Genomic DNA, 25,387 nt, shown 5'->3' with positions numbered 1-25,387 from the left:
CAGTTTGCTAAATCTCAGATAATTAACAAAGAAAAATACTCAGAAGAAAAAAGGGGTGAGAGCAATATGAACTGGGGCTCACAAGCGTACATCTATGCCATTGACACTTGTGGTAAGCTGCTAAATTCCTGTGTTCCAAGAAGCTACAGGTGATAAATCTATCAGAGAGGGATGCCAGTGAACAAATTGTCAGGCCTGCCTTTCAGGCATTTCTGCACTTAAATTGGAGAAAAGTTAAATTGGAGAAAAAATACTGGGATTCTTCCTGTCAATACCATTACTCAGACATAGTTTTATGCAATCTTGAAAGCAGACTCTTTCAAAGCCACAAAGTGTACAAAAACATGCCCATCCCTGGGAAAGGATGCTGTTAAATACAGATAGGTGGAAGCAGACTCTTCACACTCATTTAGGAGATGCTTCCTGCTCTGCTGAAGTGGGGACTAAAAGCTCTCAATTACCCTCTGAAGCCAAGGTGTGCGCACGCACGGGCTAACAGCGAGAGACATCATGGGCGTGATGCTCTCTACCGATAACGCTGCCGGCCTGCTGCCTGCAGAGAACTTAAATGCCCGGTCAGAATTGGTTATTTGTTCCCTTTAATACAGCAAAACATCAGTTTCAAGATACTTGCTGTGCAAGGTCAGCCTGAAGGTTGTCCTAAGCAGGTAAAACTCACTCAGGAGATATATTCGTATACACCAAGAGCACGATTGCATTTGGAGTCAGGATAAAGAAAGGGGCCATCTTCACAGACCCCCTAATAAGCAAAATCGTTTTAGTCCCCTCTCTCCTTCTTATCTCTGAGTGCTACCTGTCTTAAGGAAGTGTCAGCACTTCCTTCTGCAGCCTGAATTCTCAGAGCTCTGTGACTCCAAACAACCTGCCCCAGGCTGGAATAAAGCAGACATGCTTAGGCTGCTAGGAACATCTTCCTCGCTTCTTGGTGCAAGATGCTTTTTGTTTCTCATTGTACTCATATACAGACATTTAATCTCTGAGTTTTATTGGTATCTTACACAAAATGGCTTTGACCACTTAAAAGAGTCCTCAACTTATTTTTCAGGAAGACTGTTTATATACTAAAGCCAGTAACATTTAGATAAAAGCATATAGAACCTGCATACATTTATATAGGATCACAAAGCACATGACCAACACCACCTATTTTACAGGTGGAGAAATGGTGCATGGAGAAATTTCCCTGTTTAACTGGAGAATCTGGTAAAAAAGATACCCATAATCCTGCTTCTCAGTTTCCCTAATCTGCGTATTGTTTTATCTCCCAGATATATTAGGCATTGATTTTAGCACATACCAGCACGTATAGTAGCTCCTCACATAACAGTGCTGTGAGAACATGAAGGGTTTAGGGAAAAATATTGTTTTATTTTTTAAACCTGTGGCAATGGTTCTGATCTCTTTGGCAACAAAGCTGGATTTGAAAAGCAGAAGAGCCTGTTTCCTTCTGTATTCTTCCAAGCCTATTTGCTCTTACTGGCCAAACACTGGCACAGGCTTCCCAGAGAGGCTGTGAGATACTCAGACCTGGACTAGGCAGGACCAACCTGGTCCAGCTTTGAAGTTGTACCAAGCAGCCTCCAGAGGGGCCTTCCAACCTAAATGGTTTTGTGATTTTATTCTCTTCCATTTTCTTTGTATTCACTTAAATGGTTCATCTCAAACTCTGGCACATCCATGTTTTTGACTTTGTGTGCTAATATGGATGGTCAAGTGTAATTCTGCACTAGGTTTACCCAGGAAAGCAGACAGCAGGAACTTCTTGATTGCAGGAGAGTTTTGATAGTTTGAAGCATAGGTTATTTTTAATGGGTCTATTCCTTTGGCAGCAGTTTTGTTCGGTTTGTTGCACTTCATTGGCTGGCAACACACAGTTAGAAGAAACTAATTCTTTTTAATCCCTGTGTTGGCTACACTGTTGAAAAAAGGGACACTATGAGTAACAGGAAACTAAAAGAGTATTTGAATAATATTCTAGCTATCAGAGTTGCTCATGTTCATGAAGACAGGGAAATACCTTATATGATATCTCTTGTCAAGGTAACACACAAGACAAACGAGAAGATAAAGGATGTAGAGAGTGGAATGGCAAGAGGTATTACCATGACCCCATGACCGTACTACTCCAACACACAAAGAGACTTAGATATATGCAAATTACTTAATTGATTAAAGGAGGATTAAGCAGAGCAATTGTGGTAATAAGACTTGTGAATTTTGGCCTGACTGCACTGACTGTACCCCTCAATTATCATGGAATGCAACCAAGAGATCACCTTTAGGCTGAGGAAAGACTGATAAAAGCTGAGAAAGCTGATCAGCTTGGAGAAGAGACAGCTCCAGGGAGACCTTATAGCTGTCAACAAGGTCTCCCTGTCAATACTTAAAGGGAGCTTATAAGAAAGATGCAGACTGACTTTTTAGTAGGTCCTGTTGTGACAGGACCCAGGGTAATGGCTTTAAGCTAAACGAGGAAAGATTCATACTAGAAGAGATTTTTTTTACAATGAAGCTGGTGAAACAGGCACAGATTTCCCAGAGAGGTGGTGGATGGCCCATGCCTGGAAAGATTCAAGGCCAGATTGTAATTGTAATCCAACATCCTTTTTTTAAAGATTCATCTAATTCTGGTAAAATTCTTACACTGTAATGAGAATCTCTTCAAGAAAACTGTGTCTGGTGAAAGCCAATAGATCTGTGTCCTTTGGGATCAGATGACAGGCTTACCTGAAAGCTCTTCCTTACCCTCCTATCCTCCACTCCCGAAAGTTCTGGAGAAGGGAACTGAGAACAGAGGCATTTGAGAGGTCAGTTTGATATGTGACTCTTCTCAGCCTGTGTCTGTGGTTTGGCAAGGAAGTCTGATGATGCCAAGGACTTTGCTCCTTGCTGTAGAGCCCACCTGAGAATGCCACTAGCATTTACTAGCACCTTTCTGAGATCTGAAATATCACAGCTCTCACTAATCTGGGAGCAGCCACGATACTGCTAACACAATGCTGAGAAAAGTACTGCCTGGCAGTTGTCCTGGAAGGTGTGCTCTCTCTTTAAGGCAAGAGCAAGTTCAGGAAGGTACAATTTCAATATGTCCTCAACCTTAAATCCCACAGAAAGGCCTGAGATTTAAGTGCTTGCTCAAATTTACACTCACACTAAGGTGCTGTCTATATAGGAATGGATTTTAGCATGTACTTATATACTGCTTTCCCTCCCAGGCTGAATGTTAGGCTGTCTTTGCAGGTGAGACCTGGCATCTTAAGCCCACAGGAAGAAGGCTTGGCATTATCTTTACATTTAATACGGCTCTTGTGTCTCCCTGATGTTTCAGAATGAAATCCCTTGTACTTAACCTACTGTTTAACATTTCTCTCATATCTTTCTTTCCACAGTATGTGGCATTTGCCTCCCTGTTCTTCATTCTGGTCTCCATTACCACCTTCTGCCTCGAGACCCACGAGAGATTTAACCCCATTGTGAACAAGACAGAAACTGAATTCATTGGGAATGACACCCAGGTGCGGCACTACAGGGAAGCAGAGACTGAAGCCTTCCTCACCTACATCGAAGGTGTCTGTGTGGTCTGGTTTACATTTGAGTTCTTGATGAGAGTCACTTTCTGCCCAAACAAGGTGGAATTTATCAAAAACTCTTTGAACATCATTGACTTTGTGGCCATACTGCCTTTCTATCTAGAGGTTGGACTCAGTGGCCTGTCTTCCAAAGCTGCTAAGGATGTCCTGGGCTTCCTCCGCGTAGTCCGTTTCGTGCGAATCCTGCGAATTTTCAAGCTGACCCGCCACTTCGTCGGGTTGCGGGTCTTGGGACACACCCTCCGTGCCAGCACAAACGAATTCTTGCTGCTCATCATATTTTTGGCATTGGGCGTCTTAATCTTTGCCACGATGATCTATTATGCCGAGAGAATAGGTGCTAAACCAAATGACCCTAGTGCCAGTGAACACACACACTTTAAAAATATCCCCATCGGCTTTTGGTGGGCTGTTGTCACCATGACGACCCTGGGCTACGGAGACATGTATCCTCAGACTTGGTCAGGCATGCTGGTGGGGGCCCTCTGCGCTCTCGCTGGTGTGCTGACCATTGCCATGCCTGTCCCTGTCATTGTGAACAATTTCGGAATGTATTACTCCTTAGCTATGGCTAAGCAGAAGCTACCAAAGAAAAAAAAGAAGCATATCCCGAGGCCACCCCAGCTGGGATCCCCCAATTATTGTAAATCTGTCGTAAACTCTCCACACCACAGTACTCAGAGCGACACTTGCCCACTGGCCCAAGAAGAAATTTTAGAAATTAACAGAGCAGGTAGGAAACCTCTTAGAGGAATGTCCATCTGACCGTTAACCTCCATCCCGCATAGTGATTTAAGATTCAGCCAGACTGCTTTCTTAGAGCAATGGGTAGCACATTTATCCATTCTAGTCCCACCATCACACAGTGAATAATATGTGTGAAGTCTAGGTTGCAGGGACAAATGGTACAGTGGAGGCTGATCAGCAAAACTAAGGATGAGAGCATGCTCTAGGAGCCCAAACTTTGGTCCTGGTTAAGGGCATACAAGTCTCAAGATATTTTGGAAAGCTGTTACATCTAGTGGAAGAATTTTGAGAGTTCTACAGCTGTGTTGCTGGACTGTGTAATGCATCTCAGAGGCTCCTGAGAGCTGAATGCTTCATAGAGCAGAGTAGGAGCCAAGTACTCAGCAATTACAGAGCTTTCTGACAAAATAGGGCTGGAATTCGAAACAGCCAGATGCTTTCTCATTTGTTCCCATTTGGGACCTTTCAGCTGTTTTAAATGGCAGATATTGTACATCTCATTACAGAAACTAGGTGCCTAGTAAGTTGAAGGGACAACTATACCGTCATGCATATTCATGAGACAATCCCGTCTCTTTCTGATGATTAACTGCAAAGTAGAACAACAGCTCAAATTCTTGACACTAATGCAAAATGACTCACTCTGAGACAAGACTAGATGTAAGGATGTTTATTCCATGGCATGCAAATCAATCTATTCTATAATATTCCACTAGAATTTAGCATTTAGAACTATGAAGAGTTTTGAACCACATTTTCTAAAACATGCTCCTTTTGCAAGTATGGGTTGGTGAGTTACAGCTCTTTCAACCTTCTAGCAGCAATGGCCAACTGGAAAAGGTCTGACTGGTCATTACTGGCTGGTTTGGCCTAAACAGTGATTGCCTCTTTCTTATTTTTAATTGTACTGATTCATGTTAGCAATAGGTGAAACTAGAGCAAAATCAACCATACTAATTCTACTGGGAGGGGAGAGGGAAATATAAAGAATACTAGTCACCATGGAATATATTATAATATCCCATGGCTAGTGGTTAATTATGGGAATATCTCAGTTCTATGAGACTCCTATAGCACACAAAATTACGGGGCTCAAATTTGATTTTTTAAACCCCATAATCTACCTCTACCCATGGAATATCACTATTTATTCTATGGAGTAATTTGAAAGTAGATAACCCTGTTGAAAACAATGCCAACTTCATTTTTGGCAGATGTTCCAGCCAAGTTGCATAGTAGACATTCTTCAGCCTTTTCCAAATATCCCCCTGTGTTGTATTAGAAACGACAGATCGCCAGCCAAGTGTTCTCAACCGACATAGAGTTCAAAAGAGGTGTTTTGGAAGAGCTAGCATATACCTATGATGGTCTTGTGTTATCATTTTTTTGCTTTGAAGAAAATTCTGATTTGTTACTCATTGTGAGTGAGATATTTTCTCGTCATCTCATAGCCATGCATGTTGATGTCATTGTGAGAAGCACAAAGAAAGTGAAACTTTCCTTTGTGTGTGACTTCACCAATGCCAATGCTAATTTTGGAGGGGAAGAGCTGGTGGGAATCTTTCTCTTCTTTCCTATTCTCTTTTCTCTTCCTTTCTTATTTCTTTTCCCTTCTGTGCAAGTATGTAAAATCCATTCAGAAGGTAAATAGCTTTCATTTTGTTTTTGTTAAAGGCTATTTCCATTGCAACAGGCCAATCACAATTCACGTGACTGATAGACTGTACCAATTGTATCCTTGGCACACACAAGCGATGATTTTATCATCCATTCCCCTCAGGTTGCAAATGCTTATCATAGCTCATGTTCAAGCAGCAAACTTCCTCATAAGTAGATGCCTTTGTGGCATCACAGATCAAGAGGGAAAGAGGGCACAGCAATATTGTGTGTCTCCTACCATGAGCAATGTGCCAACTGCCCCATGACAGGGTGCAAGAGATGCCAGACTCTGGGGTACTTTAACAGTCAGCTACAGAGTGAAATCAGCTCAGAAATCCCTGGCTTTATAGAGTTCCTTCCATTACCTACCCTGGTCCTCTCTGGGAACTAGAGGACCAGGAACTCTACGAGTTCAGTACAATTCCGCACTGGTATCCTGAGAATACGTGTCATTTTGGTTCAATGTGGAACTGTTTCACCACCATCAGTGCTCGAAAATCAGCTGTTACTGCAATATCCATGAAGTATTGATAGTAGCAGCAACTTATCTACTTCTGCAATAATTAAGAGAGACTATTTTTATATACATATACAAGCATATATATTTTAAGAAGTAACAAAGCACACTTACACTTCAGCTAACAAAATTGCTACACTGTAGCTGGAGTTCTGTTTCTGATAATTATTATGCACCACTAGCAGCAAAAAATATTGCCTGCATCTTTTAGCTTCCAATTAGGGAACGATCTATATGAGTGCAGGAGAAAAGCAAAGATACTAAGATCAGAACCAAACTGTTAAGACAAGATCTGCATTGCCTTGGATGTTAATTTTCATTTCTGTAATATAAAGCATTCACAGGCACTGACTTGTTTTTGAAACTATCACCTGCACATTATATGAAAAGAGGGGTTTGCAAGCAGTGAATGTTTCCTGTACTGTAAAATCTTCAGATTGGTTAACACCGCCTAACTGTAAACAAGTAGTTCATATTGCACTAGGAACACAGACTGGGTGCCTAACTTTTCTAAAATAGTGTCCTAGTTGTCCAGCATATTTCTTTTAATTTTTAACTGTAAAGCTTCAGTGTGACAGTGTCTAGGTCACATAAGATCATGTGATTTGTATCCAGGTGTTATTAAAAAAAAAAAAGCCTGCTTCGCTGCTCAGGTGTAAAAGACATCACATGAAGTTATTAATTCCATGTATTATTTGTGGTGGAATGATTTAAACACATCACCAAACAGGGCTGAGCATGAAGTAGTTCCACACATGACTCCCTCTCCCATGCACCGAGTCAGCACTTCACATCTGTTCCTGGTCCATGCCCTCAGGGCCAAGGGGGCTCTACAGAGAGCTCAGCACAGCTCTGCCCAGTGCCTCCTCCCAGGATAAGGAGCACTTTCCTGGCACAAGCACTCACACAGCAGACCTCTGCCCACAGGCTGCACAGCTGCTGCCAGCAATGCTGTGGTCATTTGCAGACAAAGTAAAGATGCCTTGAATTTAGAGTCTGGCAGGTTGGAATTAAATTTTTTTTTTGTCCCAAACACTCTCAGCAGCTCAGTCCTGGGCTAATCTACACCTGGCAGGAGGGTATCTTTAATTAAGAGCACTTGATTTTAATTCAATATAAAGATGTCAGAATTTCATTCTACCATACCTCCCCTTCCTGCAGCAGCCCTTCCTGTTTTCCATCCCATCTGATCCCACCAGTGGGTGGCTGGGAAAGCAGCAGAAGGGAGGAAAAGCATTTCAGAGTAGAGGATGGCAGAGCTACTGCTGCTGGCAGACATTCACCAGCAGCATTAAGAAAGGAGGGATTTCCTCTATGCAAAGCATTGTCTTCAAGGCAGTTTCTGCTGCCTATAAATTCTCAAGATACTGCTCTAAGTGCCTGGTGGAACTGGGCGTGATACAAAGCAGCAGATTTCACCTGACCAATTTGACCAAAACTCCTTGACCTGGGGATGTGTCACACTATAGAGGACCACATGTCCCCTCACTTAACATACACCCACCAAGTTCTAGCATCTCCATGTCAAAGGATTAACGTTTTGTTGCAGTGTTCTTTACAGGCCCTGTTCAAGATCAGGGCTTCATTTTGGCATCATTTTATACAGGACAACCACTATACTGCAATCAAATACCCAACAGGATAAGTGGACAGTAAAGAGAAAATGGAAGTAATCCCCAATATTTTCAGTTGACACAGGGTTTAATTTAATTGAGCAAAATTACTTGAAAATCTGTGGCAAAGCCACTAGTTGAATATAACTAAATAAGAATCGGTCAACCACAGTCTGCTGTGCTGCAGTGTCTTTTATCTCGTCTTGAGTATTCTAAACTGTTAGTGTCGTAACAGAAGTTTAAAAAAACCAAACAAAAAAACCCCAACAAACAAAACCAAAAAACACAGAAAAAGACTGTTTCAACCACTTAAACTTGATTTTTGTCCCAAACCTCACACTGTCCTACAAGTGTAAGTAATTTAATTCAGTACATAGTGAAATATTTTAAGGTGCAAGTTTGTAAGAAAACTTCAAAACAGGAAAAACAAATATTAAAAGCTCTCAGTTTTGTTTTGAAAACATTGCTCAGCTCCTCAGTCCCTCTCTTCCATGAGCTGTGTGCTTACCTGGAGGACAGGTTGACTGCATAGTAACATCTCAGAGTTGTCACTGGATGAAGCAGTGAATGTAACTTCCCTGCACTGTAAAAGAAATCTAGAACTTGAATGGAATTTATAACTTCATTTGATGCCTACAGTACTGTCTGGTGCCACACAGCAATGGTCTAAAGAATGTATTCATAATACATAAGCCAAGGAGATGGGTTATTTGGGGTTTGTTCAGAGATCTACCCCACCCTTGTATTCTTTTCACATATATATTTACAATACCAGCACACACAGTGTTTATATTCACTTTAACATGGCCAATTTAAGAATTTCTCACTTCTCTGATCTCCTCTGCATGCAGCTTCACTTAAGCTATACTCCAAGGATATCCTATCTGCATACAAATGTATTGTGCAGGCTCTTTCACAGTGTACTGATGGCAAAATTCTCTATTAATTCCATATCTGTAAAGTACAGAAAAAAATTACTAGAATTGAGGCACCTAAGAGGAGAGGGAAAATGTCTGTCATTACTAACACAGACTTCAGCTTCAGAAAAACATTCTGTGGTTCTTCTATTTCTCTGCCCCAAAGCCAATTTTCAATAACCCAGTCCTAGACTATCCTGATGTCTGAATAGTTAAAGTAATCCAAGTCTATCACTGACAAGAGCTACAAAGTTGCAGTGACTCCAGTGTACTCCATGGTCAGATGCACTGGAACAAACTGTGATGTTAGGAACCCATTATTTCAATGCAATTTCCCAAGAGAGAGCTGATCTCCTTTTAAAGAAATCGTGTGGAATTACCCATTCCAGCTTTATCACTCATACTTTCTGAAGGAGCTGCTCTTTTCTCAGGGCTTCATTTTTCATCCCTTCTGTCATCATAACCTAAATAACCTGTATTCCTTGTGCAACACACTGGCTCTAACGTCAGAAGTGTGCTGAGCACTGTAATTCTAGTGCCAGTGCTCAGTGGGAGCTGGGAACTCTCGGCAGCTCTTGTCAGAGGCTCATTTATGCTGCCTAACTTTTCACTGTAGCTTGTGAACCTCAGTGGCTTTTATGGAGAGCAAAGCATTGTTAAAGCCATAGGTATGTAGTCACTGTGGTGGTCCTTCAAGCCACAGGGAAGCAAATCCTCTGATCAAATGTCTCTGAACATTATAAAAAAAAATCTCATCTAATTTTATTGTCATAAAACCTTTGCCCCTCTCTGTAAGATGGACTGTAGATGGCAAAGCAACTGCTAAGGGTTTAGGTCTGTTTCAGCTCAAAAAGCTCGGGTGTTTTAATGTGTTGGACATAAAAAATACTAAAACGGCAGTGGAAAAGGTAATAGGGAGGTGTTTTTTCTTTCCTCACCATACTTAGCCTTCCTAGCCTTTAAAAACTCCTCACTCGGAAATAGTAAATGAGGTAATGATCACATCTTGATATCACTGACAATGGAGAAATTGCTGACAGCTCAAAACAAAAGGAATAACACTCGTTTCTTCTCATCTAACTTAAGTTTCATTTGCCTGATGTCCCCCTTACATTGGAAGAAGAATCAGGCAGCCTCAGACAGTAATCCACTCATTTATGAGCTGAGCTGTCCTCTGAGGGTGCCCTTCTCCATAAGAGATTGCAGGTGACTGCAGCTCCAACTCAATATTCTCAGTTCAGTGCCTACAGTTCTGTGGAAGCACTTTGGATCTATTCCTTGCCCCCTGCCCCATGTGGCATTCCTGCAATCTCACAGCTGGGGGGTCACATGTAAAACAGAATTTATAGCTAATATAATGTAATACCTTGTTGTACAATTATTCATCTGTCACTTCCTGTAGAGATAAAACTGGTGGGTGTTACTTGTACTATGGTGTTTGTTGACTCTAGAATGTGAGCAAAAAAAATAACATCCTCTATGCCAAGTAATTTGAAAACAAAGAGGAGGAGCTATGTATTCAATCACAGTGCTTTATGTTTCCTACTTTTCTCTGGCACTAGGTGAGACATGAAAAAAATTTCTAAAATTAGAAAATCTCCCCACACAAACCCTGTGGGCCAGAGCCAAGGCTGAGTGTGTTTAGGGAGAGGACTGCACTAAGCTAAAAAACAATTGCAGAACTAAACAATAAATTTTAGGACTTTTCATGCCTTAATAACCTAATGAGCACAAGGCACTTTTAGTCATGGGAAAACACAGATACAAGCACTCCAGCCAAATAAGGCCAGCCTCTGCCAATCCTCCAGCACAAAGCAGATGCAAATATGGTAAATCCTCTTTCTCAAGCACATGCCTGCCACTGCAGCTCCCATGCCATCCAGTGCAGAAGGCATTCCTGGAATATGAGAGAGATAGTCTTGGGATCTCTTCCTTCTGCTGGATGGAGTATGGTTGGTGTTTGCAGGACAGATACAAGAAAAGGCACCTCTGTGCAACAAGTGCATCTCTGCTGCAGTACAATTAAACACTAGATCACTTACCTGTTACTACGAAAGTCCAGGGGCAAAAAGGTGTAGGGTATGAGGTTCCAGTTCTGTGCCCAGTCCACTTGCTTGTATCCCTCTTGGACTATACTTGCTGGATATTTTCTCCAAGCCTTTTGTTTACTTGCTTGTCTGTTTATAAGCACAAAGCCAAAATAACAAGCACTCTACCATTCCTGCTGTCATTGTTCTTCGTATTCATTCATCCACATTCCATGTCTCAGACACCTTCCATACTGTATAGATCATCATACTGTATTCCTCAGTCAGAGCAGTAATATAAGATTGTAACATGACTCACCTGACTGCATTTTTCTGCAACCTCTACCTGACCTGTCAACAACCCCTCTGGTGTTAGTGAGACTCTCAGATGTTCAGGATAGGTATAAGTAAACCCCCAGAAGGATCAGGATGAAACTAGGAAGGATCTTCCAGAGCTCTTTGCAATGCAGGATTTCCAGGAGCAACAGTTCTCAGCACTGCATTAAGCACATATCCAATAATGCCTGTAAATAGCAAGATGCACTGGATTGACTTTCCTAGAGCTCCTGTACTTCTCTGGCAGTACCAGTAGGTAGGCAGCCAACATACTGTCACCTCACTTCAAGAAGTAGTACCTCTCAAGGGTGATATTCTCTGGGAGTGATGTTACTATGTTGGCCCAGTTAGTACTGGGAGAGACGGTCACCACCGTCACTGGAGTGCCTTTCCTGGGGGACACGGCTTCCTGGAGGGACCCAGGTCGACATGGTGGTGAGTAAATGTTGAAGAGGTAGGTTGGGTTGGAAGGATTCTGCATAATTCATGTAGCATACTAAATTCTGCTCTCGTGCCAGTGTGAAGTCCTTCAGTATGATCTACTCAGAAGAGCTTCATAACAACTTTCAAAATATGCAGTAATATAAAAATCAGGAAACTAATAAAGATACCTAGATAAAGATATTGATTTTAATGGCCTTAGCATATTGGGGTAACTAAAATGAAGTTGTGATATAGGAATCTTAATTCTTTTACATGTTCTTCACATTTCTCTCTTTTTTTCTCTTTCTCTCTTTCACTCTGTTTGTTAACATTTACTTGTTATTGCTGTACGTTGCTTGCGACTTGTGTATGTTACAGACTGTCACATTTTATTCTGTGAAGTTTTTCTCCAATTCCCATCAACCTGAGCTCCATGTTGGGCAGCCGAGGAGATTACAATACAGTTCTTTATTGCAAAAGAACCAGGAATGTCACAGACTATAGGTAACTTCACTGAGGTTGTGACACAAAACCTGATGCAAGGTATTAATGCAAAGAGTAAGTACTTGGTATGAAAATAGAGCTATTTAGTCAAATTACTTTCTTTTTTTTCAGATAGTCTGCATGGGAAAAATTAATTTTCATTACTCTCCAGAAGAAAACACTCCCAAACCTACCAATCTAGGATTCTTGTCACTCTCATTTGAAAACCAGTGGTGCCTATGTCAACATATCATTGCTCATTTTCAAAGGCCTAAACCCGTATTTTCTATGCTGTTCTTCTCTATGCTATACTTCCTTCCATACTCTCCAAGTCATCATTTCATCATTTTGTCATCCTTTGTCTGTGGTTTAATATGTCTTCTCCATAATTCTTTTTCTAATTTAATATAGTTATATCCCTTTCACTCTAAGGACCTGATTAAACGACAACAAAAATGAGTCCCTACCCATGGGATTCAAGTTTCTTAATCCTGTGTGAGGCTCTATAACCTATAAAATTGATTTCTGTAGCCAAAGATGGTCTGGCACAGAAGCATAATTGTTACTTTGCTGAACGATGTCCCGAGCACAGCATTTCGCTTTACAATCTTCCCCAATTACTCCCATAAACTATTTTTAAAGAATGGTAAAAAGTAGCTGATAGACATTCTGATCATTTTCTAGAGGGACAGCATGAACTTTATTGATTATTCTTAATTGTCAGGAACTCAGAAATCACTATAGCCATGTACCAACTCAAGAAAAGCATATTTGTCTCAGTGCGAAGTTCCTTTACTACCTGATTTGCTGTTATGCTCTGACCCTCTCTTAATATGTGAAGAAGCACAGCAGAGTTTCCATGAAGACCAGCATAAAAGAACAGAGTGATTTATACTGATGCAATTGATGAGTGGACAATGAATATTAATGCAGAGTAAACACTATCCAGGCAACTAAAACAAACAACTTGCTAACAGGAGTGGAATTTGGCTTAAAGGAACTCAAGAGAGTTGAGAATTTAACTGTAAGTATTTCCTTTCCATGCAACATCTCAGAGAGAAATCATTGAATAATACAATCCTTCAGGCTGGAAAAGATCTTTAAGATCATCAAGTCCAACCTCTAACCCAACACTGCAAGCCCACCACTAAACCATGTCCCAAAGTGCCACATCTACACAACTTTTAAATACCCCTGGGAATGGTTACTCAACCACTTCCCTGGACAGCCTGTTCCAATGCTGGACAACCCTTTTGGTGAAGAAAAGTTTCTTAATATCGAATCTAAACCCCCCCTGGTACAACTTGAGGCTATTTCCATCTGTCCTGTTGCTTGTCACATGAGAGACCAACCCCCACCTGGCTGCAGCCTCCTTTCAGGCAGCTGTAGAGAGTATAAAGGTCTCCCCTGAGCCTCCTTTTCTCCAGGCCAAACCCCCCCAGCTCCCTCAGCTGCTCCTCACAGGACTTGTGCTCCAGGCCCTTCCCCAGCTTCATTTCCCTTCTCTGGACTCGCTCCAGCCCCTCAAGGTCTTTCTTGTTGTGAGGGGTCCAGAACTGGACACAGCACTCGAGGTGTGGCCTCACCAGTGCCGAGTACAGGGGGACAATCCCTGCCCTGGTGCTGCTGGCCACATGATTGCTGATCCAGGCCAGGATGCCCTTGGCCCTCTTGGCCACCTGGGCACTGCTGGCTCATGTTCAGCTGCTGTCACCAGCACCCCCAGCTCCTTTTGCCCTGGGCAGCTTCCCAGCCCCTCTGCCCCAGCCCGTAGCACTGCCTGGGGTGGTTGTGACCCAAGGACAGAACCAGTCACTTGGCCCTGTTGAACCTCACACCATCGGCCTCAGCCCGTGGATCCAGCCTGTCCAGATCCCTCTGCAGAGCCTTCCTGCCCTCCAGCAGATCAACACTCCCACCCAGGCTGGTGTCACCTGCAAACTGACTGAGGGTGCTCTCCATCCCCTCATCCAGATCATTGATAAAGATTTGGAACAGGACTGGGCCCAGCCCTGAGCCCTGCGGGACACCACTGGTACCGGCTGCCAGCTGGATGGAATCCACTCGCCCCCAGTCTCTGGCCTCAGCCATCCAGCCACTTCTTTACCCAGTGAACAGTGCACTTTTCCAAGCTATGAGCATACAATTTCTCCAGGAGAATGCTGTGGAAAACCTTTCCCTCATCCACTAAGTGGGTCACCTTGTTATAGAAGATCAGGTTGGCCAAGCAGGATCTATGTTTCCTAGACACATGCTGGCTGGGCCTGATCCCCTGGTTGTCCTGCACGTGCCGTATGATGGCACTCAGGACAATCTGTTCCGTGACCTTCCCAGGTGCCGAAGTCAGGCTGACAGGCCTGTAGTTCCCCAGATCCTCCTTCTGGCCACTCTTGTTACTCGGCATCACATTTGCCAACCTCCCCAGTGCGCCGGGACTGCTGATAAATGATGGAAAGTGCCTCAGTGAGCATTTCCATGAGCTCCCTCAGTACCCTTGGGCAGATCTCACCCAGCCCCATAGACTTGTGTGTGTCTAAATGGTCACTGACCATTTTCCCTTAGATTATGGGGGCTTCATTCTGCTTCCCATCCCTGTCTTTCAGCTCAGGGGCCAGAGAAAAACTGGCATTACTAGTAAAGACTGTGGCAGAGAAGGCATTACTCAGCTCAGCCTTTTCCTCATCCTCTACCACCATGTTTTCCCCCACATCCAATAAAGGATGGAGATTCTCCTTAGCCCTCCTTCTGTTGCCAATGTATTTATAGAAAGAATTTTCTATTGTCTTTTATGGCAGTAGCCAGATTGAGTTCTAGTTGGCCTTCGGCCCTTCAAATTTTCTCCCTGCATGACATTCCCATAGTCCTCCTGAGCTGCCTGCCCCTTCTTCCAAAGGTCATAAACTCACCTTTTTTCCCTCTCTGAGCTCCAGACAAAGCTCCCTGTTAAGCCAGGCTGGTCGTCTTTCACTGGCTCGTTCTTCAGCACAAAGGGACAGCCTGTCCCTGTGCCTTTAGGATTTCCTTGTTGAAGGATGTCCAGCCTTCCTGACTTCCTTGCCCTTCTAGATTGCTTCCCAAGGCACTCTGTCAACCAGGCTCCTAATGTCTGCCTCCAAAAGTTCGTGGAAGCAGTTCTGCTGATCCGCCTTCCTTACTCTCTGAGAATCAAAACCCTTATCGTTTCATGATCCCTGTGCCCAAGACAGCCTCCAACCATCACATCACCCACAAGTCCTTCTCTGTTCACAAGCAACAGGTCCAGTGAGGTATCTTCCCTAGCTGGCTGACTAGGGAAGTGAAATCTAGGGATATAAAGTCAATGGATATTTTCAGACAACAAGCAGCTCTTAACTCCTCCACAAATCAAAGTAAATATCTTTGAATACTTGAATTCCTACTCTCAACTTCATCATAATCATTTGCCTAGCACAAGAAGTGTCAGGCAAAAGTGATGCTGCAAAACCAGGATGCAAAAAGGAATGTAAAATCTTTGCGCTTTTTTTTTTTTAAGATAAAGACAGCTGGGAAAATCTGTCCTCCAGCAGCCTCACGGCTGCTCTACTTCCCACTTCCAGATAATAGGCTTGTAGCTAAGAAAAGCTAGAGCACAGCAATTCTCCACCCTCACCTCAGCCGTGCCACCCCTGTTCTTGTAGCTTTCTGTCACGAGCCCAAGAGCCAGGGAAACCCATCATCCCAAGAAGAGTTTCCCGTTGCCAGCAGAGTATGACACAGCTAATGTTTGCCACAGTAACAACCCTTTTACATCACCAGGAGAGTGTGACAGCACTGAAATACAGAAGAGTAATTAACTTATGGAACACATACCAATACCTTCTTCAGTGAGCCAGCTGGATTAAAGGCCTCTGCTGTTAGGGAACCTCATGGAGATCCTTCTTCATTAAACACTTCAGGCAGCTACTGTGCGTGTTAGGGTTAGGGGCACGTTTAAAATGAAAATGACCCTCATGTTCTGAGAAAGAACCAAAGGACACTCAATTGATCAGGAGTGGGACTATCCACCAACAGTAATAATGGCAGTCCCAGGTTTGGGATCAGGACTATAAGAGCACAGTTGAGATCTAGAGAAGTGGTAGGTTAATTTTTAGGTGTACATGGGTTGGGGGAGTGAAATGTAACTTTACTCAGACAAGATTTCCCCAGCAGCAAGATCGTCATCTTTCGAACAACTTACTTTACTACATTTGGCCCTGTTTTCAGCTGCTCCTGCCTGCTTCCTGCCTGTCAAACCCTTCCCTTGTAACAGGCTGCAAAGCTCTGAAGTCACCCAATGGCCACTTATGAAAGCTGTAGGTACTCAAGCTGTGTCCTTGTCTCTTTCGATCTTTAAACAAGGGTAGGAGGAAGACAGTCTCTGTTCTTCTGGAGGAGATTGTCAGTGACCTAATGTGACCAAAAAAACCAGCACTATGTCTCTTAATTGCTGTGTTTCTGATCTAGAGCTGAGAAACCCCCATATTCTTCAGCACAGTGTGGAAGAATCTGTCACAGTCCATGTATTCAGATATTGACTCATGGGTAACTATGCTTGGATACCATGCTACAAATTGTGGGGGTTCTTTCACTCCTATTTCAGTCAAAGTGATCCTGTAAACACTGGAAACGATCCCCTCTGAGAGTACCTTTCAACTCATCCAGTCTTTGGAATAAGTGACCACTGCACAGGTCTGTAGACACATGGGAGAGAAAGAGGTGGGAGTTGGGGGGCACAGCTACAATCGTGAGAGGAAGCAGTGGGAATTGCCACCATCCCTCACCCACACATGACTTCTGACAATATGTACAGTGAGAAGGGTAGACCAGGAACTTGTTTCTTGTTTGGAGAATGGCAGTATTTGCCCCGGGGAAGAGAACTGGCATGACTTTCCCCATGCAGGAACCATTTCAGTGCAAGTGCCACATTTCCAAGCACAGACTGAGGTCAATAAATGTATCATACAATTATGTCCACTGATACTTTGAACATAAGATACAGTTCAAATAGCTGGAGAGTCAGTGTCAGAATCTTGCTTATAATCAAAACCAGTAGCACTGGTAAAGCCACTATGACAATTTGCAACCATTTGCTGTGGCAAAAGAGAGAGCCACAGAGCAGCAGGTACATGGGCAGATCTACTGTGCTTCTCCACAATAAGCAGAGTACACTAATGCAAAATCCAGCAGTTCTCCTAAGCTGGGATATTTTTCAGAATCTCTTCCCCCCATTTTGAAATCCAGCATTTGCTTGGAAACACACAAGGAATTTTAATATACTTTTCTGCAAATGAAGAGGGATGAGATAGGGGGGGAAAAAAAAAAACAAGTGGAAATCACACAAATGAGGTAGTTGTGAAACAAACTACTCACCTGGGAAATATGCTGAATACTTTCTTTAGCCTCTTAGCCAAATCTCTGCAGGAGAATGTTTTGAGCTGGTGCAGTTAGCTAGGTATTCACAGATAGGACAATTAGGGAGATAAGGTGCCAAGCTGAGAGTCTGAAGACTTTGTTGTAAATAACCTCTTACATAGCAGCAGGCAAGTTACCTCACTGCATGGTAGTTTTACCCATCTGTAAAGCAGAGATGATAATATTGACTTCTCTTCATGGAACAGAACCTAAAAAACAAAAAATGCTGTACAAGCCTAATTCAGATTCTGCTAGCAGGGATGGAAAGACTCATGTGAATTTGGCAGGTCAGAATCAACCCTTAGAAGTGTTAAGCACCTAGAAATAGTTGTCATTAGTATAACTAGACTCAGAGTCCCCAGACAGCAATGCTTGCATAGTTTTTCTTTATCTGGAGTTCTCTCAAACACAAGGTCAATCTTGGAAAAAACAAACATGCAAATGGCAACTTGAGAAATCAATGTAAAATAATGTAGTTTCATTCCATCTTTAGACCTTATTCCTAAAATTGTTCAGCATGTGAATCTGCTAGTTAAAACAATGGGAACTTCTAACTGTGGTCTGATGGCATCAGTGATGTTTTCTTTATTCCCATAACAGACTAATCACATACCTCCAGACAATTAGGTGCTGTAGCCAGTGGTTTGGAACACAACTATTCAACTTAGTGCTTACTTATATACATCAGCAATAGGTGCAGTCTTCTGTGCTGGCAATTTCTCTGCTTCCTAAATATTCACCCAAATTGTCACTGTGGATTAGCATTGCTATCCAGAATATGATCCCTAAGGCATGGCCCATGACTCTAATGTTCAAGGGACAGTTCAGTAATTTGCCCACATCTCCAGCTACTCTGTTCTCTTCCTCTTGAATGAAAATAAAATAACAAGGTTGTGGATTTTTAACAAACTTGGAGGAAAAATCATCAGTGCTAAGGGACCCTGAAGGGGCTGTAAGAGCAAGTTCCAGCTCAAGATTTATAATGCAATTTAAGAAATTAATTCGAAGAAGGTCAATTTTGTTGCCATTCAAGCACAACAGAGCCTGCAGGCTGCTTCCAAAAGAATCAGTGGCTGTTACCAGTGAGCAGCCTGACCCACAACCACTCTGCTCAGAGCTCCTGAAATGGACCAGTTCACCCTTCATCACCAGCAATTTCATTTGCAAACCTGGGCTCAGGAGCAGCAGTGGGTGTCTCAGAGATTTCAATGCAGAGATCTGCTGACTCAGCTGCCTCCCTCATTTCAGGATTAGAGCCATCAGCTTGTAGCAGTAGGGGCTTATGAAGCAGCCCAGTTCTTTGCTCATCCCCAGGAGGACTGCAGCTCTCCCCAAACACAGTTAAGTGATTTTTAAATACACGGCTCAGTACCTGCAGTGTCACGGTTTCTATGGCAGCCGTGCCAGGTTTTTGTGCAGAGTGTATTAAATAGCAGTGATTATTATGAACAGAGAGGAATTGCAACTCAGTGGAACCTTAAAACTTTAGAATCCTATTGAAATTAGTGTCCACAAGTATTGAAATGCCCCTATAGCTTTTGCGACGTGTTTAAATGTGTTGAGAGACACCTAATTATTTCATTGCTCACGGAACAAAACAAAACATTACTACCTCTCAGGGGAAATAATTGGCTGATTCTGCACAGAGAAAAATGAAGGCAGAGGTGAGATGTGCAGCAAAGACTGTTTATGTTGTGACAAACCAGTGACATCTAAATAGAAGAAAAATAAAGGCCTAGAATGCAATTACTGGTGCATGATAGATGCATAGTGTGTGTCATATACATCTGTGTGTGTGTGTGTGTGCGCAAAGTAACAAATATAACTTGAAAACACTTTTGCCTTCTACTCATCTGTTGTCCATCAGAGAATCAAAATCATACCTCCAAACCCTACCTAACTGTATTTTTTTTTTCTTTGGGGCTTGTTTTATTAGTTGGCTTCAAAATAATTGCAAAATAAATAACAATATTAGAGCATTTAGAACAAGCTAGTACATGAATGTAGAAGAGGCACCGCAATTAAGTCTATCCATTGAGTTTCTTTCCTTAAAGACTTGCAGGATCACCCATTGCCTTACAGTGTCTAGGTAATAAGCATTGTGCAACCGAGGTGTAGGATGCTGCCAGTACCACTCAGTTAACATATCTCGGCATTTGTGGAGCTTCAGAAAGCACATTTTGACTGTTTTTCCTTCCCTGCAACCAAAATACTCATATCGAGCTGTGCCATATTTCGAGTATATTCTCAATACACTAATTTGCACTTTAAAACCCTAAAACAAATCCTACACTAAATAGCACTTCAATTTGTTTTATAAATGTAAAACCAGTCACACAGAGAAAACATGATTCTCAGTCTATCCTCATGGGAATGTGTGGAGCAAAATGAGTAAATCTGACAACCTATTTTCATTATTTACAGCCAAGAGTAAATTTTACTCTATCTAGTTCCCAAGTTCATGGCCTGCTGTAGTGTTTTGTGTATGTAGTGTCCTGTGCTGGCATTGCAAATACTGTATGTGTTTCAGAGGAGAACATCAGAAAATGGATTGGGTTTTCTTTAAATCCACGTTCTGCTGTCGTATTTCCATACGTAACGTACTCTGTGTGTCTAAAACGCGTACAGCCATTCTGCATGACTGATACCAGAAATGCTATAAAACCATCTGGGTAAATTTTGGGGAGGGGAAGAGCAGGAATTTCCCCCTCAGTAATATCGCACACAGGTGTAAACCAGCACAAACAGAATATACTCAAATGCTAGAACACAACTCTCAGTCCACTGCCTCTCCAGAGCTCTGAGTGACAGTAGGCTCCATGACAAACAGGTCATCCATGCACCATCCGATGTCATGCGAAAACATACTGTGATTTCTAACCGCAGTCTTCTGCTCGCAGGACTAGGAACCACTGCACACCCCTTTCTGAAAGGCCCCTCAGTGCGGACGTACAGGTGGCTGCTGTCACACCTAACGGGATCACCTTTTGTTTCTCCTCCCACTTAACAGACTTGATTTTATTTTGGTGCAGTGCACATGAACGCAGTGTCTAGGACAGATGTGCTACCTTTTAGAGTGTCGCTATAGAAGTCTTTAGCTGTGAACCCTTAATTTGCAGCTGGAACTCTAATAAACAGTGCATAGTGTTTCAATAGCCTTCTGCTTATATGTTTGAAGATTCGAAACTGAATGGTGAGGTGGCCAAGGCGGCGCTGGCAAACGAAGACTGTCCCCACATAGACCAGGCTATTACGCCTGATGAGGGCCTGCCCTTTACCCGCTCTGGCACTCGGGAGAGATATGGACCTTGCTTCCTCTTATCAACCGGGGAATATCCCTGCCCGCCTGATGGAGGAATAAGAAAGGGTATGTAGCTGGGGCCCTGTAACCACGTAGTTAGCAACTGGTTTAAATAACTGAGAGAAAGTCAGCTTAGCTGTAGCACGCGATAGTGCGCTTGCTGTAGAGATGCACGTTTGGGCTGGAAACCACCACCTGATGTCTGCATTTGGAGTTTCTAACCTATTTCTTTCAGAAAGAAAAGCCTGAGGAGCTGTAACTACCCCATGCAGCTATGCTAGGCAGTCGAGTCTTCCACCCCAGCCGGTGCAGGAAGCTTTAGTAGGGAATGCTCTACTATGTCCTTAAATTAGCCCATCCTGTAAGGAGAGACCAATTAATGTATCATAGTAATGAAGGTTTGCCACTTGGAAAGCTCACAGAGCTTACCAGACTCTGAGGAGCACAGACTTGGAGGTGGCAGACAGAATAGATAAAACACAAAAGCAAAACATCTTCAAGAAATATGAAATGACTATTCAGTGACCTTAACAGAGCACTAAAACAAAATATTTGGATATTCATAGCTGGTTAGTTCAACAGAGAAAGAAAAGCATGAACATCTGTTGGCACAGGTGTCTTAAAATTAGAAAACAATCCATCTAAAATCCTTTCATAAATAAATAATTATTAGTTAGTTTCTCAGACTTCTGACTTCTCTCAGAAGTTACTGCATTTTTGTTTGCTAATGGTCAGAATAATCTATTTAGCAACAGAAGTAAAATCACATTTAAAAAGCCTTCCCTTCTTAAAACAGACTGTTTAAATAATTTAATGTGAGGAAACCACATAAACCCAAAATTAGAGTTACATCTATATGCATCAAAGTTGATAAGGAATGGGAAAATTGGAAAACAACTCACTCTCTTCAAATCAGTGTTTACCACTGGTGTACTGTATATAGTATAAGATAGAGTCAATATTTTAAAGCTGCAAAGATTGTATGACGTAACCATACACTGAGTATGGAGAATAGAATTCCCATGTGCCATTGTATGATGGGCAATAGTTATAGTAAATGCCAGTTATAGATAGTGTATGTATTTATAAGTCTAAAGCTTATCATCAAGAAAGATATAGTAGGACCACAAGACTTTCATATGAAAGTATATCCTCTAAAATTTACCTTTGTAGCAAAGCGTTTTACTTGATTCTGTATTGGATAAGCATTGGCCGTGTTCATTCAGCCTGGGCGAGTTCAGGTGGTTCCAGTGGATCAGGGGAACACTCCAAATGGCACATCCTTTGGGATGGGGAATGTATGGTTTTCACGATGCACTGCAACCGCCTCTCGTTCCTGAATGAAACAGAGGCTGGTTGGCTAAAGAGTAATATACGTCAGCATATTGTTGGCCTGTTTGAAACACGTTGAGAGCATCTTAATTGTTGTTCCAACAGAATTTCATCCATAGTTTGTGCAACTCTCTGTACACTTGCTGAGCTGTTTACATGCATGCCTGAAAAAGAGGGGGGGGGGGAGGGAGGGAAACTGAATGCATGCAATTTTGTTTTCTTTCTTGTTCTTTTTTTTTTTTTTTTATGCTGAGAACAAAGGAGTAGTATCTCTATAGCAACACATTAAATTCTATGGATTTTGCTGCCTTTTCCCCCTCCTGCCCCACAAAGACACCACAAACCTTAATTTTGCCTGAGGTCACAATGCATGAAGTGGAAGGGAGAGGTATGTGTGAGTGTATGACGGAGACATAGAAAATCCCTCCCACTGACTCTTTTTTTTTTTAGGGTACAACCATGTTGCTGCCTGTAGGATCAATTACATAGCCTGACCATCTTGAGAAACGATGATTTTTTTTTTTTTTTAAATGTATATATTTTAAACTTTTTCTGTATTTCAACGGCCTTCTGAGTCATGTTGCAAGCGATACTACTCTCGGCATGTCCATGCATGCAGATGCTATTGAACTGGCTACAATGTTGACCTCATTCTTAGTCCATTCTGTCATTGATCCAATGCTGTACTTTGCATTTTTCTTTTAAATGAAGGTTACGAAATGTCACGGAGCCTTAACAGCATAGCTGGCATAAGTGGAAAAGCGATAGGATTATCCTCAGTGTCTGCGCCCTACAGCTCTCCTAGCCCAGTGAGACGTTCTTGGTCTCCCATCCCATCTATTTTGTAGCATGGATCAGTAGCAGAGAATGGTCTAAAAAGCTTTACTTTCAATTAGCCTATGCGATGTTGCATATAGTCCAGGTGACTAAGTCTGAAGATGCAATGTCTCACAGTAGCACCCGCTGGAAACGGTGTTACTTCTGATGCTTAGGTGACAGCACTCCTAAACAGCACTCAGATGACAATAGGCAGGCATTGGCGTAGTACTGGTGGGCCATACGTGCTGCATGGTATCAGTACATAGGACGAAGGGTAGATGCACCAGATGGCTTCCTTCCTGGTGCATCCTGCTAGTATATGCTTATTGTGGCTAATGGTGGATCTACTGGCTCTGTATGGAATGGGTTAGGCGTTTAGTCGATGCTGAAACATGCCAACGATGGAAGATTTTGCTTTTCTCAGGATATTTTTGAGCCATAGGAACCCTGCAGGAGTTTGAGCAAACAAGCACAGTAGGATGAAACTTTGCATGGGCACCTACATTAAGCTGAAAGCAATACTCAGACACACTGTAGAGAGGTCTCAGTCTGGCTGACTGCATGGGAAAAAAAATCCTGTTGAAGAAGAATATGGCTGCCTCTGCATGTAGCTATCTCACCTTTTCCTCCTTCCTTTAACACTAAGATGCCGAGCTTGATGTGAAAAGCGCAGGAAAGAAGCTCAAGTACTGATTGTATTCTTTACATGCAGATCTTTGCAAAGAAAGTCCAGTCATTGCTAAATATATGCCAACAGAGGCAGTCAGAGTGACCTGACAAGGCAAGATGGAGATGAACATTGATGGCTAATAAACATCTCTGTGGAACTGTGCAGGCATAGAAGACCTTCTCATTTGGACAAAGTTAACTCGCTCCATGCAGGTTTTATGGATGATTCTTCGTGGTTCTGGAGTTGTACTAGAGATGCAGGCTTTTTCTACGGCCAAAATGTAACAAAACTGTAGAAGATCTTTTTTTTTTTTTTTAATCTATTTTTTTGTTCCATAGCATGACTTGCATGAAGACAAAAATGAAAATGAAAAAAAAAAAAAGAAAACCAAAAAACCAACAAAACAACACACACACAAGAAACACTGCAAATGTATGATTAAGGAGAAAAAAGAAAAAAAAAAAGCAAAGTTATATATTTTCTTTCAAAGCTCTTTACTTTTACATACATTGTTGTAGCCAAAATGTAAAACATTATAAAACTGTACATTTCTTTGCTATGGATCGCTTCTTTTTGTATACAAGATACAGAGTAATGGTTTTAAAAAGTGCAATCAGGCAGTCATCGGTCATATTGACCACGCCTTCACAGTTCATCACACCGACGTGGAAATCAAGAACTTTTAATCCAACTAGAAGTGTATAAAAATAAGAAAAACTTTTTCCTGTCTGTTTTTGTTGGCATGCTTGTGACACATGGGACCTTCCTTCGGACCTGACAGTAACAGCTGGTTAATTTTCCAGCTCTGGTTATGTTGTATTTTATTGATGTATAGATCCAACGTAAAGACCCTTCATAAATTGTTCATATTAAGTAATCAGTATGAATTTTAAACAAAAGAGGTGTTATTTTAAAACTGGGACTTATAGTACAAAATCAGGAAAATACTCAAGTATAAATGGTCTCAAAGTTTAAGAAACAAGACAACAGCATTGTATGCAATTTAGTACTGAGTAAAATGCATGCACAATGTTATGCAAAACAATTCTAGCATGAAAATAAATTTTGTATCATGGTTTCAGTGCCTGCTGTATAGTGTAAAGGGGAATCCTTTTCTGAAGCAATCAGGGGTTTCCAGAGACTTGCTTCTAAAATCTTGAATAAATACAGTGTTCTCAACAGAAATGTAGGAGAAAAGCTTGGTATTGCTTTGGTTCTACAATGCTAATATTGGTTAGTAGATAATAAATGAAGCCTGCAAACACTTGATACAACCAATGTCTAAAGAATTCACACCATTAGTAATTTTACAAGGGAAGATTGAAAACCCCTATAATGATCTAGGTATCTTCCTTTTCCCTCCCCAACAATAATAAATGTTTGTCTTTTTAGCTGATTAAATGAATTCAGTTTTTCTTACTTCTTTGGGCCCCGTCCTTCACTTGTTCTTCACTGAACCACACCAGTCCACCCGATACGAAACTGAAAGAAATCCAGGTGTTCGAGTCGCACTTGATTTGCCA

General features: G+C 42.0%; 1 protein-coding gene across 6 annotated transcripts in view; it reads left to right on the top strand.

The window, feature by feature from the left end:
• Positions 1-25,387, top strand: part of KCNC1 (potassium voltage-gated channel subfamily C member 1) — a 125,264-nt gene that overhangs the window by 82,629 nt on the left and 17,248 nt on the right. The window contains exons 2-4 of one of the 6 annotated variants that reach the window (XM_032113604.1): positions 3,411-4,344; positions 20,921-21,109; positions 23,907-25,260. In XM_032113604.1, coding sequence (XP_031969495.1) covers positions 3,411-4,344; positions 20,921-21,109; positions 23,907-23,971 — 1,188 coding nt within the window. In that variant the 3' untranslated portion in view covers positions 23,972-25,260. Of the gene's footprint in view, positions 1-3,410; positions 4,345-20,920; positions 21,110-22,825; positions 25,261-25,387 lie in introns of those variants that run through there. The other 5 variants (XM_032113603.1, XM_032113605.1, XM_032113601.1 and 2 more) reach the window with 5 other exon arrangements.

Source organism: Corvus moneduloides, chromosome 6, assembly GCF_009650955.1.
Source record: "Corvus moneduloides isolate bCorMon1 chromosome 6, bCorMon1.pri, whole genome shotgun sequence".
Classification (NCBI taxonomy): domain Eukaryota; kingdom Metazoa; phylum Chordata; class Aves; order Passeriformes; family Corvidae; genus Corvus; species Corvus moneduloides.
Note: the sequence above shows the minus strand (reverse complement) of the source record. Positions and strands in the feature narration are given on the sequence as shown.